General features: G+C 38.5%; 1 protein-coding gene across 1 annotated transcript; it reads left to right on the top strand.

Moving 5' to 3' along the window:
• The first annotated feature begins 683 nt into the window (after nucleotides 1–683).
• LOC143864260 (lysine--tRNA ligase, cytoplasmic-like) lies at nucleotides 684–16451 on the top strand. The gene is made up of 17 exons (XM_077375165.1): nucleotides 684–869; nucleotides 988–1063; nucleotides 2332–2400; nucleotides 2562–2727; nucleotides 2822–2915; nucleotides 5504–5589; nucleotides 6497–6615; nucleotides 6755–6835; nucleotides 11091–11216; nucleotides 11320–11602; nucleotides 11961–12057; nucleotides 12165–12321; nucleotides 14039–14182; nucleotides 14312–14380; nucleotides 14467–14610; nucleotides 14723–14774; nucleotides 16159–16451. The coding sequence occupies exons 1-17, from the start codon at nucleotides 832–834 to the stop codon at nucleotides 16161–16163; spliced, it is 1806 nt and encodes a 601-aa protein (XP_077231280.1). The 5' UTR covers nucleotides 684–831; the 3' UTR covers nucleotides 16164–16451.
• Nucleotides 16452–18334: the final 1883 nt, after the last annotated feature.

The raw sequence follows: 18334 nt of genomic DNA, 5'->3' as shown, positions 1-18334 counted from the left end.
CTTAGGGCCAAACAGTCAAACAGATTATTAGAAAAAAAAACACAAGTCCAAGAAATTATGATAAATTTAGAGGAGGACAGCTTCGAGTCAGGTTGGGTTGCCCAAGGCATCAACCCAACGTTGCGGGCCAACTCCCAACAGGGGGTTCGAGTTCACCGTCGCGTCGGCTTGCCGGTCTCAATATTGCGGTCGGGAAAGAGTCCCTCGGTTGCCTCGGTTTTATAATCGGCTGAACTAGAGCAGCTTTCCGGCGCATAAAGAAAGGGATACTCTTTCTCTATCCAACTCTATTTTCTTTAGATGCAAAAGTCCTGATTGCAAAAGTTCCTCAAATTCTAGTCCCAGAACTGACGAGAACCGACGTCCAGGGTATACCTCCCATGCAACTCAGCCTCAAATTAAAACCAGGTTACCTTTTCCCAACCCAACCCGAGGAAATGCCAGCCCAACCCAAGCAAAAATCGGGTTGAACCCAAGCTGCATCACTGTGTTCCAACATCTAATCAAACTTACAAAATTCTTAAGAAGATGCCTTTTCAATAAAAGCATTAATCAACCACTTGAGATCATCGATCATGGCAATGTTAGAGGCATATCATATCAACGGATCAGATCACTTTATAGTGGAACTTTGTTTGGTGGGCCCATAACCATGAAAACACCGCCGTGATTTCTTGCTAGAAAAGCTACATTTGCCTCTATCTCTACTACAAAACCCTACGCTACGGAAAAAGAAGGAAAAAAAAGAAAGAAAGAGAAAAGCCCTGATTCCGCCGCTTTGTAATCGGAGGCGTAGTTGAAGAAACATCAGAAGGAATTTCAAACTTATCTATGGATTCTATTCCTTCAACTGAAGCTCCAAGCAAGAAGTAAGGCTTCTCTATTTACATCATTTTACACGCATTAAAATGAATTACTACACTGTTTGTTTCCTCTCATTTGTCCTAAACCTGGGTTTTATTTTTTTCTTGTTTTTTTTCCCTACAGTGCTCAAAAGAGAGAGGCAAAGATGAAGCAGAAGGAAGATGAAAGGCGACTCAAAGAAGAGGAGAAGAAGAAAAAGGTAATAAACCAATTAGCTTGTAATTGTTAGAGTGATTCATAACTTGAACACGACTTGTATTTTATCAAGACTTAGAGAAAGGGTGAGAGTTATGTTGGGTGTTTCTTGTTTTTGTACAATTTGCGATTTTGCAACTCTTATTTCGCAGAATTCAACAGTAATTGCAATTAGACTGGTCTTGCCCTTTCTGGGTCTTTCATTTTATCGTATTTCGTGATAAAAAAGAGTATAAAATTCCATTTCTATTGCCCAGAATTCAACAGTAATTGCAATTACACTGTCCTGCCCTTTCTGGGTCTTTCATTTTATCGTATTTCGTGACAAAAAAGAGTATAAAAATTCCATTTCTATTGCCCAGAATTCAACAGTAATTGCAATTATACAGGTCCTGCCCTTTCTGGGTCTTTCATTTTATCGTATTTCGTGATAAAAAAGAGTATAAAAATTCCATTTCTATTGCCCAGAATTCAACAGTAATTGCAATTATACTGGTCCTGCCCTTTCTGGGTCTTTCGTTTTATCGTATTTCGTGATAAAAAGAGTATAAAAATTCCGTGTTACCATTGAAGTATAAACAATTAAATAATGCTAATTCTAAGGCCCTGTTTGTCTTGGATTTTGAGAACCGATTTGAGCCCAAGAACTGATAATTGTACTTAAAATTAAGGCTCCGTTCATTTTGGATTTTGAGAGAGTTCAATTAATTTTAAATTTAAGTCTAATAATTAGTTTTGGACTCAAAATTGATTCCCAAATTCCAAAATGAACAAGGCCTAAACGTAATTTTGAATCTAATAATCAGTTTTGGACTCACAAAGTCACAATCATTTCTCAAAATCCAAAACAAACAAAACCTAAAAGCTTAAGCAGGTCCTGGGTTCAAAATTCAACAACTCATCGATATTAAAAATCCACATGTACAGCCAACCCAAAAGCGGGGCCACATGCTCTACGTGTATGGCCAACCAAAAAGAGAAGGGCCACACGTGAGGGGAGTGTTGAAGTATAAATGATTAAATAATGCCAATTCTAAAAGCTTAAGCTGTTGGAGTAATTGCTTGTTTCACAACTGCATCCCTTCTCGTGGTTGCTGCTTCAAGGAATGGTGCATTACATTTCTATTGATATCATTCGGTGTGATTAGGCATTAGTATTTGATAGTTCACTGATGATCTCTTCGAAATGCCTGTCATATTCATTTGTGATTTGCTTCTATGCGATAGCCATTTGAGCACTTTAACACTCGCGGTTGTTGAATGCCTTTGCAGGCTGCAGCCATGGCATGCTCAGAGGTTCAGAGGCCACAAGCAGCAGATGATGAAGATATGGACCCAACGGTCTGTTCTTCTAAACTATTCCATCTCAGTGTTTGGATATTTTCATGTAGATCTTCCAAGTCCTTCTTAATTTTTTGTTCTGCAGTTGTTTAGAAGGATAGCTTTGCTGACTAGGCCTCTAATATATCATTGTCAACTAATTCTTTTGGTTTTGGCTGCAGCAATACTTTGAGAATAGGCTGAAAGTCCTTGCATCCACGAAGGCGGCTGGCACCAACCCATATCCTCACAAGTTCAATGTTTTGATGTCGATCACGGAATATATCAATAAGTATGGGAGCTTGGGTGACGGGGTTCATCTTGAGGATGTCAATGTCTCTTTGGCTGGTATTCAACTTCTAGGAGATGTTAATTTCTTATGATACTTATTCTGCATCCTCACCTCATTCTTTGTCACATGTTGATGTTTTCTTTTCGTAAGGGAGAATAATGAGCAAAAGAAGTTCTTCCTCAAAGCTGTACTTTTATGATCTATATGGCGGCGGCGGTAAAGTTCAAGTGATGGTTGATTTGAGGTATCTACAAGTTTGATTAGAATGTGCTCTCTTGGTTCATGTTTGCATTTCTCTGTGCATTATTCTTTTTCAACTTTGATGGTAGCTTTGGTGAGATAAGTTCCTTAACACCTATCTCTATGAGCTAAGTAGCTTGGCACAAGACTTGCTAAGAATCAAATCTCCACTCTCTCCTGCCGATCCCATGGAACCCCGTGATCCAGGGAAGTCTGGAAAGAGAGATGGATCTGGATGGCCTTTGCAAAATCACCCTGAACAAAGTTTCTTCAGCCACATAGCAACCCTCCACCCTCCACCCGCTTTCCCTCCTCATGGGATTTCAACTTTGGAGACCCAACCCTCCTCCTCCTCTCTCCAGCTTGCGAGAGAATTCCATGATGAATATTGGCCCCCTGAGGCTGGAGCTCTGGATGGTATTCTCCCCCTTCCCTCCCGGAGGTCCCCATTGCCGGAAGCCTCGAAATAATTTGTCCGAACCCAATCTCAAAACCCCCATAAGAGCCCCCCTAAAAAATCTTCAATCCAGAAAGAAAAATCTCGAATGGAAACCCCTCCTTTCGACTCGGAGACCATTCGAGAATTTCTGCCTCCCCCTAAACCCCAGCTAAATTGCCCTTGCCGGAATCCTTGAGGCTGGAGGACAGGGCTGATTCTGATGGTGAAATTACAATCCTACCCCACCAAAAAAGCCCGCGCAAATTTGATTCGAAATTCACACGCTCTAAAAGCCCGCTCAAGTTGACTAGTCAAAATAACTCCCCTACTTTGACCCCAAGTTTTCATATCCCCACCCCCCACCCCCCACCCTTTGTCTGCTATTGGGAAAGTAATAGGAACAGCTTTCATTAACTCAAATTTGAAAGAAGGTAATCCCCCCCAAACACCAAACCCCCTTCCCCATCCCCCGCCAACGGAAAACTCATTTCAACCATGGAAATCTCTCTTTGCTCAACCTGTTGAAATTCCACCTCTTGCTCTTGACTTTGTCACCCCTGAAAATAATGAGAAAGGTGAGATCTGTATTGATGTTGAAGATCATGAAGTTGAAGAAGCTGGAATGCAATGGGATAACTGTTTGGTCGGTTATTTCTTGGGTAGAAGACCATATTATCTTGCTCTGAGAGACCATCTGGCAAGAAAGTGGAAGCTAAAAGGAGATCTGCAACTTTTTGCCATGAATAATGGGTTCTTTCTTTTTAAATTTACAAACCCGGAAGACTGTTCCCAAGTGCTTGAGGCTCCTTCTCACTCTTACGGGGGTCGGCCTCTAATCCTCAGGAAATGGACAAAAGACACCCCTGTTGAGAAGGAAAACCTGAAATCAATACCAGTGTGGATTAGATTACTGGGTCTCCACTTAAAATTCTGGTCTCAAAGAATTCTCAGCAAAATTGAAAGTGGGATTGGAAATCCTCTTTTACATGGATAGCCAAACCGCAGGAGCCACCAGGTTGAGCTTTGCAAGGATGTGCGTCGAAATAGAAGCAGGGGCACCTCTTCCTGACTTCATCCCTATCAGAACCTCTACTGAAACAACCTACGAAAAAATTGAGTATGACTGGAAACCTTCTTCATGTCCTACCTGCAAAACCTTCAGCCATACTCCCAAATCATATCCCCTCTCCTCGGAAAAAAAAGACCAACCATCCAAGGTAAGAAAAGAATGGGTTCCTATAAAAAAGACAACACCGGAATCAGAACTTGAAACCAAATATTCCCAGGTATCAGCTCCTACTGCTTTCCCTCCCAACGACGAAGCTCAAAATCTGGAATGTAGCCCTGAGGAAGCCAATTCTGATCACAATAATCATCCCCCCCCATCCCTACCTCAGCTGCAAATATCCAATCTTCCAATAAGTACTCAATCCTCCATTCCTTGTCCGAAGATAATGTTAACTTCAATGAACTCTCTACTGGACCTAGTACCGAACCTCAACCATTTCACCCTCCTCCCAGACCAAACAGCTCCCAACCCCCAGCCCCCATCATGGATAACCATGAAGTCTCTGGTGTATTGTCAGTTCCAGCCGATTCGAGGCCTAAGAAGGAACAAAGTGAACCTTGTCATAGTAATGAGGAAGCAATTAGGGCTGAAACAGAGTACTCCTCCAAAGAAGAGTCGGAAAAGGAAGCTGATGAAGAAGAACACCCCCATCAGAAGAAAAAAGAAACCCTTCATCAAAGGGAAACTAAATCCCCAAAGGTTCAGAAGCTGCAGAAGAGCCAGAGACCAAGGTCTTTTAGCCAGAAGATGAAAGACGCCTTGGATCATTAGTGGATTAATCATGAGGACCGGCTCTAGATTTCACATGGTTTCACTATTCTCTTGCTTGTTTGGATTTCAAGGATATCATTACCTTTGTTGTTATACCCCCTTCCTTAGTCATTGTTCTCAGGATTGGGGAGTGGGTCTTGTTTCTTTCATTGTAATATCTTTCTCTAATTAATATTCTGGTAGGGGTCCGCCTAACCCCAGCTTACCGATATAAAAAAAAAGGGTTCCTTAACGCCTTCTACAGATATGCTTTTATGTAAACCTTTTTTTTGTTATGCAACCGTTTTGAATTTGTTCATTTTCTCTTATATAGGCACTCAGGCATGGACGAAATTGAGTTTTCTAGACACCATTCTGGTGTCAAATGTGGTGATATTGTTGGTGTCTCAGGATTTCCAGGTTAGTGGATTTGCAACTGTTTTTTCTTGAGCTGTCATAGGAAGAAGCTTTTCTATGTCCAATCTCTTAAAATACTTTGGTTTATTTTGATTTATTTCTACTTAGGCTGATGGTTTGACTTATTGGTAGATAGTTGATTACTATTATGCTAGACTTTTAGTGTTTGCAGAATAAGTGTTAAGGACTTGCAGAGGTTCTTGTAGGCAATTTTTTTTTCTGTTCCTTTCTTTTTGACACTTGAGTGTTTTGTCAAGAAAAATCTAATTCTGCTGAAACTATAACGGCTGTGTTTCCTAGGATGCAATGTATTTTTTTAGGGCTTACCATGTTACATATGCATATGTTTTCGTAATTTTACAAATTTCTACCAAAATTTCCTTTCGAAACCGAGATGTTTCTATTTCCATCATGGCCAAAACACTTACTGAATCCGAAACCTAAAACTGTGCTCATGATATTCTACAGGATCAACAATCTCGATTTTGATAGATTTTTTTTTTTAAAATGATCTCGATTTTGATAGATGAGATCAACAATCTCGATTGCACATACTTGTCCCCATAGGAACCAAAAATTGATCATTGGCATTGATCCCGATGGTAACTACCTGCCTAGTTCTCTATAATATGTTTCATTTCTCATGACTAAATGCATGTAATTTTACTTTTTGATAATGTTTTATTTACTTTTTGAATTTATAAGCATTTTAATTATCTCTATTCCGCTAATTCTCTCTAAAACATCAAAATTTGATATTAGCTTGATAAATATCTTAACCGGTAAGTTGGTGAGAACAAATATTTGTCACTGTGAGTGAAGCTAGATTACATTTTCAAATTTGTACCTGACTTGCAACAAGAACTCAGTTTTGTTGCCACGTTATATATATTTAGCCTGTATGCTGCAGGAAAGAGTAAAAGAGGAGAGCTAAGTATTTTCCCAAAATTGTTTATGGTCCTCTCACCATGCCTCCATATGATACCAAAGCAGAAAGCTACTCCTGGCACAGATAATGCTCATGCGAAGGTGATAAAACCGTGGATTTAAATTTAAAACAGTGGATGAAACATATGAAGAAAAATATTCTGTTTCTTATCATGTTACATTGTCTTTGCGAGCCACTTTGTGCTGGATGGATTTTAATTTTTTATTCATTGGTTTGCAGAATAGTGAAGGGAGAACGACCACTGATATATGGGTTCCAGGAAATACCAGGAATCCGGAAACATACGTTTTAAAAGATCAGGTATCTTAGTTTCAAAACCTGTTTGGAAAATGTTCAGTGTCTGAGTTGTTTTGGATTGAAGACTTATCTTGGCATGTTTTTATCCAAACGAAAAGCTTTGAGTTTTGAAGAGCCAATGCTTGCTTTATCGTTTTTCTATCATGCATTCATAGTGTTGGTCTGAGTGCATGAGTGCACACGTTTCTCCACATCAGTGTACCTCTGTGCCCATATACATGCTAAATTGCATCTCTTGGTACTTTTGCTGTTAGAAAACTCCATTCCAAACTACTACTGCCTAGTTTTTTGATGTAATTGTACAATAATTTTCTTTGCTTTTCCTACACAAACATTGTCCTCAAGATTGAAATAGTCAACATATCTGAACATATTCTTTAATTGCTGAAAGAGAGAGTAAATCTCTCTCTCTCTCTCTCTCTCTCTCTCTCTCTCTCTCTCTCATGGTTGCTGCATGGTCAGGCGGTATTTGCCTTTGCTGTGGGCAACATAGTATTGGCTTTCTTGTGTTTTGATTCCACACACACAATATCTTTGGTAGCCATTCGTTGGAGAAAAGGCAAAATGGCTGTTGTGGTTCCTCCTCTTTCTAATCTCACTTGTTTTTCCATTTTGAAATCGGTCCTTAGAACAAAGCAGTGTTGCTCGTTCGACTGTTTTTTAGGCAGATATGTACAGTCTTGTAAACTGCAAGCGGAATAATTGATCGGTAGAGCTGAGTGTAAATAAGAGGGGAGAACACGGAGTGAGAAGAGAGAATATAAGAGAAGGTTCGAAGGGTTTCAAGATTAAAAAAACCCATGACATAAGTGATGTGTCCCACCACATCAAGAGACATAAATGACATAAGTGATGGGCCCCCTCATATTGCACGATTCTAACACGATGTTATCCATATGCTCCAATTAAGTGAGAGTTAATTCTTAAGGGCATAAATCACCAGAGCTTGAATCACTGAAGTCTGGCCCTGCTCCATGCAATCCACAAAAGACAAGAAGAACTAATAGAATTTTCCAAAAAATTGTCATTGGTACCTGTAAAACCAAAAGGCTTTTCTGGAAAATGGAACCGGCCATCTGTTCCCAGTTTATGCTGGCCGAGGATCATCTTGGATACGTGAAAGGATTTCGCCATAGGATAAATGCTTCCGATGAGATAGTCATGCCTCAACACATTCTCCCCCGAACTGAGGGTTGACCCTGAGAGCTGTGGAACAATCCGAGTGATTCGATGATGATGATGACCATAGAAAGACACTGCTCCACATCGGAGCACATCCTGGATCCAGATCTCTTATTATCTTTTTGTCAAAGTCATAGCCTTGACTATTGCCTGGGCGAAAGTCTTCCCCTTCTCCATTTTGTTCCAGTATAGGAAATCCAGGCCCGGGAGGTATAGGAGGTGTTTTACTTTTAAGAGACTAAAGAGGGGAAGTAATTTGGGCATTATCCGGGCCAATTGGAAGAGTAGATGCTAGTGAAGCTGGGGTTAGAGCTATTATTCATCATGGTATTCTTCGGTTGGATATCTTGATAGGGTGATTGTGGAAGGAGATTCTAAACATGATTCGGTGGCTCAGGGGATCTTCGGTCCCTCCTTGGAGGTTTGCTCACATTTTTTATGAAATCTTGTATAGAATAGAGGGATCAGATCCTCTATCACTTTCAATCATGTAAGGAGATCGGCCAATAGTGTGACAGATCGTTTGGCAAGGGAGGGAGTAGATAGGCCATCATTGTTGTGGTTTGACTTCTTCTTGCCTCCTCGATCTGGTCCTATAGTTGTATTTTCTCCTTCTTCTTCTTGGTTTGTTTTTTCCTTGTATCCTTTGGGTTGACAAGCTTGGTTTGTTTCTTCTTCTTCTTGGTTTGTTTTTTCCTTGTATTCTTTGGGTTGACAAGCTCTGTCGCCGGCTCATTTTCTTAATAAAATCTTGTTACCATTCAAAAATAATAATAATAATAAAAAAATTACCAAGAATTGTCAAGAGGCAAGTCAATTATGCTTCTCAAAGTCCTTGAGACTTCGCAAATGCCCTCGATGTTTGAATTGTAATGAGCATCCCTCTCTTGAGGGTAGGCCCTGGGGTCGAGTCCTGTGGTTGTCGATTTTTGTTGTGCCTGATCTGACTATGTAACCAACAATAAGAGAAGTCTTGTAGGCTTCAGATAAGAAAGTTCCAGTCCATTTGAATACCTTTCTCGTAGCTATCCATGCAACTACTTCTTTTATCCAAATTGAGTCCATATGTACAATACCTTTGGTGATTTGAAGCTGATGGGGACATCAACAATGGGCGTGGATTCAAGGTTTACAAGTGTAGACGTGGACGAGACTGATGGCGGAGACTCTAGCATGGGCGACAGACATGGGCGTCTTTCTTTTATGCCTTTTTTAATTATTTACTTTCTATTTTCGTCATTTTATTTGTAGCATACTTTTAGGCATCAAATCTCATCCGTTTGGCGTGTTTTTGATATTATTAGAAAGGTTTTCCAATTACCTATCTAATGAGCCTAAGATCACATGATTTGGATGTGTTTTGAGCAAGTTATGAGTGTTTTTAGGAAGTGATATAAGTCTATTACGGGATTACTATTTTAGGTAAGTTTTTAACTTTATTTAGTTTACTTTAGATTAGATGAATGGTTGAGATTAGTTGATTATGTTTTAAGTTATCTTCTAGGGTTTCTTTTCTTATAAATACATCTTATGAAAGCAATGTAAAGGACTTTTGAATATTGAATAAGGAATTAACGTTTTTTGCAAAAGAAGCTATTGAAGCTTGGAACTTCTTTTCTTCTCTCTTCTTGGTTGCTTGGAGCCATTCTTCTTAATCCCCTCTCATCTTCTCACTTCTATTCTCCTCTCAAATCAGCCATAAACAAGTAAGTCATTAGTTATTCAATTTTTTTTTTGTGTTCTTGAACCCTAAAATACAAAAACCCAAAATCCAAATATCTCCTACCTCGTTTAAGATCTCATCTTGAGACTTTGAAGGACTTTATTTGGGAGCCAAAGCATCCAATATCCACAGTTTTAAACCCCTTTTGCAGCCAATTGAATATTCGCACTCTTTTCAACCCTAGAACACATTTTCTTGGAAATTGATGGTGCAACGGCCATCAAAACTGAACCCTAGGTTTGAAATTGGTTTTCTTTTCATCTTTTAGATCATACCCTACGAACCATCAGCCCTAAATCCTGAAATTACAGATCTGCCCAAATTACCAAAATACCCTTTTGGCCTAAATTGGACCGATTTGACCCCGTTTTGTTGCTGCAAAAATTTATTACTGTTTTTCATTGGATTATTATTGATTTCTCATCAAAATAAGGTTTAATTCATAGGTTTTGGTACTGTTTTCTACTTGGTCGCACGTTTAAAACCCTGTTTTGGGCTAATTTTACCCTTAACTAGTTACTGGAAGGACCCTTTAACTGTCGACTAATTTGTTTAAGGTTTATTTCATGCTAATTGTGTTCTTTCTCATTATTTAATGCAAATTTAAGGCTCAATATTGCTGCTGTCCGCCAATTAATTCTGCCTTAAATCAACCATAGTTAACCCGTAGGTGTCTTTAGTCTCTTAAGAGTTAGCCTTAAACTTTCCTAGAACCCATTATCCCATTAGAAGTGTAAGATTTTCCCTCGTTTATGTATTGTCCTGCATCAAAAGCTGTTGGAATTAGAGAAATTGAGTAGCACAGAGCAGAGGAAGCCAATGCCTATGTTGCCCTAGCTGTCATTGTATTATAACTGCCACGAGATTGGATTTCTCACTGCTGGCATGCGAGGAAAATGTCGGGTCCCGAGTATGCTACAAGCACACACATAGTTTTTTTTCTTTCTTTCTTATTTAGAATGATCAACTGGCTTAGGACTCAACCCAATATTAGTCATAACACGACTATAAAAATGATGAAAGGAGAAACAAATAATAAAAAAAGAAGAAAAGGGGGTGAGAAGGTTCAAAAGAGGTGAGGAAAGGAGGCTCTCAACACTTCTTCATGTGAGCTGACTTTTCACTTTCCGGTGCCTTTCTGTAAACAAATAGGGTAAAACGGAATATATGAAATCATGCAACTTCTACAATTTGACTTCAATATTTTTCTTTTGCTTCATATGTTTTTTGTTTCTTTTAGGCGCCTTTCTTGTATGCAGTATTTATCGTCTGATAGTAATTTATTTATTTACTGCACTAATGAATGGGGAATTCCTTCATACTTTTTTAAAATATGCATTTCGTATGATTTAGGAAACTCGATATCGGCAACGATATTTGGATCTGATGTTGAACATGGAGGTTCGGCAGATATTCAAGGCTCGAGCTAATGTTATTTCTTATATTAGAAGGTTCCTCAACAATCTTGATTTTTTGGAGGTCATCTCTAATCCTAATTATTCTTTTTGATATGAGATGTTTGGAATTTTGAAACTTCTATTTATCTTTTATTTTTGATTAATTAGCTTTTGCTCACCATCAGGTGGAAACACCCATGATGAACATGATTGCTGGTGGAGCAGCTGCCAAGCCATTTGTTACCCATCATAATGATTTGAACATGAAATTGTACATGCGAATCGCCCCAGAACTTTTTCTTAAAGAGTTGGTTGTTGGTGGGCTGGACCGGGTCTATGAGATTGGAAAACAATTCAGAAATGAGGGGATTGATTTAACTCATAATCCTGAATTCACTGCATGCGAGTTTTATATGGCTTTTGCAGATTACAATGACTTGATGGAGCTCACTGAACAAATGTTATCTGGTAAGTCCTTGAAAGGTGTAAATGCATTTGTGAACACTGAAAAAGTGGTTCTGTCATGGTTTTAAATTTCGGCCGAAATACCGAAATTTTGGATTTCGGTTGGGACCGAAACCGAAATCCCCCGTACCCGAAATTTTGGAAAATTGATTTTTTTTTCAAAAATATAGTAGTTTTCCGTAATTCTGTTTTTTACCGGATTTCGGCCGAAATTTCGGTTTCAGCCAGCTGAAACAGAAATTTAAATCCATGGGTATTATTGATATATTTGGTTTGTATGTTTCTTGTTTTATGCCATTATTGTAGCTACATCTTTTGCATGTTTACTTTCTCTGGATTTAAATGCGGTTCATTTAAACAGGAATGGTCAAGGAGCTAACGGGTGGCTATAAAATTAAATATCATGCAAATGGGTTGGACAAGGATCCAATAGAGATTGACTTTTCTCCTCCTTTCAGGTTTGTTATATTATGTGGTGTATCAAACTACTTGGGTTGGTAGAACATGATATTTTTCTGTGAAAATTTAGTTGAAAGGAAATTATCCAAGTTCTTTACTTCTGCAGAAGGATCGACATGATAAAGGAGTTGGAAAGTATGGCCAAACTCAGCATCCCCAAGGATCTTTCAAGTGAAGCAGCAAATAAGTATTTGGTAGAGGCTTGCACAAAATTTGATGTGAAATGCCCTCCTCCTCAAACAACAACTCGATTGTTAGACAAGGTAAATTCTCAAACATATTTTTGCATCTTTTTTTCAGTAATCGTTAAAAGGCTATTTTCTTAGTTTTCATGTTATGATCTGGAAAAATGCATTATAAAAGAATTTTTTTTGTAGAACAATTGATTTATAAAGATGGAAATGCAATTCACGAGAATGAACATTACCTAGCCCTCTCAATGTCTACCATGCTTGTTAATTAAGATTATTTTGCATATTTTTTCATTATGATGTTCAAACGTTTGGCTTTATGGAAAATTTTGGTATGTTTGTCTTCTTGTTAATTTTTATGGAAATTTTTCGTATGTTTGTCTTGTTAAATATCAAGTGCATAATAATCTTTTGCTAAGTTTGTTTTGTTAATGCCCCGTTCGTTTGGGATTGTGGCAACCGATTGTCACCCCCAATCCGATTATTGGACCCAAAATTGGGTCCAATAATCGGATTGGGGGTGACAATCGGTTTCCACAATCTCAAACAAACAAGGCCTCAATACCAAGTGAATAATAATATTCCTTCGAATAAGAGTGAACTCTTAGCAAAGTACTGTATTTAGTTGGAATATTTTATGCATGACATTATGTCGTTGCTTCACTGTAAGAGGGTTTACATGGTTACTGTTGTATACCTTCTGAATCACTTACGAGCTAAATGGTAATGGCTAACTATAACTCAGTCTTGCCAAAATGCACTCAAAAGATGAAGCTGTTTACTTTGAAAGTTAACTAACAAGTTGTGGTCGGCAAAGGTTCATTGTGGCGGAACTATAATAAAGTGATGGTGTATGTTGATGCTAGGGGCAGACCTGGCTTTAATCTTGTACAGAATTCTATGACAAATTATAGCGAAATATTCTTCTGTGGGTTTTCCACATCTCGTTTTTGTTCCTTTTCTCCCTTCCACATTTTTTTTGAAAGATCTACTTTTTTAAAGCATGCGTTTTGGATAAGAATAAATCACCGTAGTGTTGGATGAAGATGGGCGCATGGTTTTAAATTTCCCCGAAACGATCGAAATGTTTCTGTTTCCATCCCCACCGAAACTAAATCTCAATTAATTCCTTCCACATCATTATTTCCTACCGAAATACCTGAAATTAGACCGAAATGGTCGGAATGACAAAAAATGGAACCATTAAAAAATGACAAAAAATGGAAAGATGTCAACATCATTGAACCGCACAACAAAGTAACCATATATTATGCATGGGATGTCAGATCGGCTTGGGACCAATAATATTATAATACCTTATCACTCAATGTGGTATTGACATAGAGTTGGGATCCTTGGAGGGAGACTGGTCACTATACTTTCTTACACTTTATTACATTGTACTTCTTTATTGACTTTACTGTTCAGACTTCAGACATGTGCGACAACACATGTCACTAGTTGTTCGATGTGATTAAGCGATTATGTATGGTTTTCTTGCTTATGTGATGGTTTCTAAGTATGCATTATTGTATTTGTGCTTATTCTAGCATTTCCCAAAGTTTCATCTTAAAATTTCATCATTTGCACATGTTTCCATATGTTTCCGTTATTTTACAAGATTTCCACTGAAACCGAAATGTTTCTGTTTACTCCATTTCTCTAAAGAAACTTGGTGCATTGCGATAGAAATACATGTGAGAACTTTGCTGCATTTTGCATTCGTTGTCAGTTTCAGATGCAATGAAATGTATGGGTGACATATTTTGTGAATATGATTGGATGGCAGCTTGTGGGGCATTTCTTGGAGGAGACATGCGTAAACCCTACTTTTATTATTAACCATCCGGAGATAATGAGCCCATTAGCAAAGTGGCACAGATCAAAGCCAGGCTTGACTGAGCGTTTCGAATTATTTGTCAACAAGCATGAGGTAAGATGATCCCATTATTTACCATTCAAAAAAAAGAAAAGATGATCCCATTTTTTCATGTTTTTTCAGGCTTACGTTCTTTTTTACTTCTAATTCCTGCCACCTGTTATCTCTGTCATAATGTCTCAGATATGCAATGCATATACGGAATTAAATGATCCTGTTGTACAACGTGAGCGTTTTGCTGAACAACTAAAGGTACTATTTTTAAGTAGAAACCATGTGATTGATTTATCTTTACAACATTGCCATGGAATTTTGGTCGAGTTTGATTTTGGTTTCAGGATCGACAATCAGGGGATGATGAGGCCATGGCTTTAGATGAAACATTTTGCACAGCTCTGGAGTACGGGTTGCCCCCAACTGGTGGCTGGGGATTGGGGATTGATCGGCTTACAATGTTACTTACCGATTCGCAAAATATAAAGGTTGGGCATTACGGTATCTTTGTTTTCTTTTTAGTATAATACTTTTTCAAAATTCTACTTTTCCAAATGAGTTATTTAATAATATTGGTTGTAACTCAAATGACTGGCACAGGAAGTTCTTCTTTTTCCGGCCATGAAGCCTCAGGATGAACCTTCTTCTAAAGGTATCTCATTCGAATATTTCAATTTATTTTCCATTAATCTTATTGGCGAATTTGATTGCTTGGCTCTTTCATAAAGAGATTTCCAAATCTTCCTATTTTAACGTGGACACAGGCATGGTCTTTGTACTCTTTTGTCATCAAGTACTCTCTACGGTTTCTGTACTCCTTTTTCTTTGTGGTCTTCCTTCCAGAGTATAGGCTTGTATGAAACTGAGAAAAACATTTTCTTATTGCATGGAAAGCTTGTAGCCTTGAGAAAAACATTTTCTTATGCACTCAAACACATGCATATATGCTCTAAGTAATGCATTTGACTGTCTTCATAAATGGATTTAATTTTCCCAAACCAAGTTGTTTCCGCCAAACAGCTCAGTTTAACTGTTGCAACCTCATGGTATTCTGTATATGTTTTCATTTGTTCTGGCCTGTTTTGTTTAGTTTCAGAATATTTTTGGTTCAAACATTAGCTGATCCATGGATTTGGCACCAAATCGTGTCTTTGAAACAGTAACCTTTGACTGAAACATTCACATTGGTAATTCATTTTTGGGGATTTTGTTCTTTTTTTCAGTAACCTTTTAGTATGATATTATAGTTCACCAACTTTTAGTTAAATTCCTGAGGCCAGCATAATAAATCCATGGATTTGGCACTAGGTTCATGGATCTATGATGCAATAAGCAGTGGACTAGTAATAGTTTGTTGATTTTTATTGTTCTCTATACTGTTTTCTTTTCTTTTCTGTAAATTAGAGTTTTTTTTACTAGCCTACAGCCTTACTAAATTCCAACTTAATAATGATAGGGTAATTTTCAAATTTAACTTGCGTTATATATGGGATTTGCTAGGCAATTTCGCAGAAAGCCATTTCTGCGGCTCACTTTTGCCGAGAGAACAGCCACCTCAAATGAATTAAATGAACACAAAATCTGCTAAAAAGTGAGCCTGTGTGGCTGTTCTCTCCTGCGAAATGGCTTTCAATGAAATTGCCTCGCAAATCCCTGTACGTGTGTGTGTGTGTGTGTCCCGCTTGGATGTGTAGGCCCTGCTTGATAAATGGCGACCAAACAATACTAGGAACAGGAAAACATGTCTTTTTACTTTTATTTTTACAATTCTGGTGCATCCTAGCTGACCTGTAGTGAATTTCCACTATGGGACTGTTTGGGCTGCGGAGGAAAGCAGGCATAGGGATCCCGCTTACCCCGGAGAAGGAATAAGTGGAATCCCTGTTCTTATATTATAAGTGCAGCCAAACAGCAGATTTGTAGTATAAAAAAGCTCTCCAGTTTTTTTCCTTGAGTCATTCAGTTGTGTATGTGTGGTTGAAGATGGGAAAATTGAATCTTATGGCCAACTACTGACTTCATTTTGTTATTTGCAGCTTAAGGTTGGAGATCATTTGAGTCTCGAGGAGCGATACTGTAGTGGTGACAGCTCATTTGCTCTATGCCATGAATTCCTTCTCAGATCCAAAACCAATTGTTTCTAGTAAGCTTATATCTAAAATTGCGTCTTTTTAGTGTTCCCATTTTCATTGAAGGGAAAAACAGATTTTATTCAACTTCTTTGTAGTCACAGTTCAAAGACTGGTTTCCTATATGTACATATATTATCAGTAGAATCTCCTTATGACCATAATAAATGAATCTTTTTCTTGTGTTGGTTGGAGGCAAATGGTCTCTTTGGAACCTCTAATGATATTTCGTTTGCATTCTCCTGAAAATGGCAGCATTTCCACATCCTTGTTTGTCCTTTCCTGAAAATAACCTATTGTGATGGCATCCAGAGGCCCTAAATCTGCATTCATCTCCTATCTTTAACAACTATGAACATCATCAAGAGGCCTTCTGTAGTGTTCTTTCACACTGCCCTGAGAATGTTTTACTGTTTTGTTAAGAGTTGGTGCGATTGAGAGACTTAATTCTGGCTGTGCATGGAAGGGTTCATCATGAATTTCAATAACTAGCTGGTTGAAAAGGTACCTTAAGAACTCATCCACAGTGGGGTCCATTAAGATGATCACCTAGATCCTCATCCGTCCGTTGGTGCCGAGGTTTGGACACCCTAAGATGGATCCCATCTTTGATTGATCTGAGCCGTCAACTTGATAATTCATGATTTGGATCTTCTATGGCGCCCAAATCAGACCAATAATCAAATCCTAACATCTAATAGGGATTTACTAGGGACAGTCACAGAAGGAATTTGGAATTTCACGGGCCGGCTGTTGCATGAGAAAGCAGCCACATAGGCTCAGATTTTGTCTCATTCATTTAATTTATTAAAAGTGGCTGCCCTCATGCAACAACGGGGCCGCGAAATGCCTTCTGCGATGATCCCTAGCAAATCCCTGTCTAATAATATTTTATTTTTGTTGTTGAAAATGCACGGTTGAGATCTACATTCAAGGACAAACAATGCAAATATTATTGGCCAATGGAGATCCAAATCAAGGGCTATTGAATGAATGGTTCGGATCAATCAAATGTGGGACACACGATGCTGTTGTGGGAGCATCACATTGTATTACAATGAAGTCACGATCAGGATCAATCCCCAGCCAAAACAATTGCCAAGATGAACTCCCATCCATCCATATCATAAAGGCTTTTAAAATCAACAGTTTAGCTATTCTTGGCAGAATCCTAAATGAAGCTTGATGGATCAAGGGGCTAGGATCATCAGATTAAAGTGGGGCCAACGGCGATGGCCGAGATTCTGACCGTTAGTCTTACCAACGGGCACAGCACGTGTGGTGGACAGCCATCTTTTAAGCATTTTTCTTCCAAATATTCTCTATTTTGAAAGTGAAAGTTATGGAAGAGTTCTCTAAGCTTCTCTTATTCGAGATTTTGACTGATTTGGACCTCATCTTGTATTAACAATCCCAATTATCACAAACTAAATTGGAAACACATCCCTACATAACTCATGCTACTAGTAAGGCTTAGCCTATGTTTAGCAACCGTGAAACTTTTTATGGAGTCTGCCATATGGTGAGAGTAAGAATATGAGATTGTGATGAAGTGGCTGAAAAATAAGAGGATAAAATAGAAAGAGATTTCCTCTCCATGACCTCACATTGGTTTTCGATGAGAAGATAAATTCTTGGATCCAAAACCAACGGATTTCAATGGTGATAGAAAATAAAATTGTTCTCTTGTCTTTAAAAGTTGGCTGCTTTGTAACCTTTGTCAAAGAGAGGTATTTGTAGAGACCTTAAGTTTTCCATGAGATAGGGTTGCCCCCTACTGGGGTGAGCGTGATGGATACACTAGGGATCCCTTGTCATTGGGTACTTGCAGGAATGAATGACAACTTTTCTAGACAGGATCCTCACATTGCTCTCTTTCTTAGATTATGTGAGATCCCATATATTCTAACATGGTATCAGAGCCAACTTGCCTAGTATAATAAGATGATCCAACGGTGAGATCTCCACATAATCCACCAATGAGATCTTATGAGATCTCACATATTCTAACACTCTGCGTGGAGGCTGGGGAATCTATAGACAATAATTTATTCATTGCAAGACCTTTAGAGAGGTTTGGAGC

This window comes from Tasmannia lanceolata, unplaced genomic scaffold (assembly GCF_043159265.1).
Source record: "Tasmannia lanceolata isolate RefF3 unplaced genomic scaffold, GAP_Taslan_0.1 ptg000048l, whole genome shotgun sequence".
NCBI classification, from domain to species: Eukaryota; Viridiplantae; Streptophyta; class Magnoliopsida; order Canellales; family Winteraceae; genus Tasmannia; species Tasmannia lanceolata.
The sequence above is the reverse complement of the archived record's forward strand: the minus strand, read 5'-3'. Positions and strand labels throughout refer to the sequence as shown.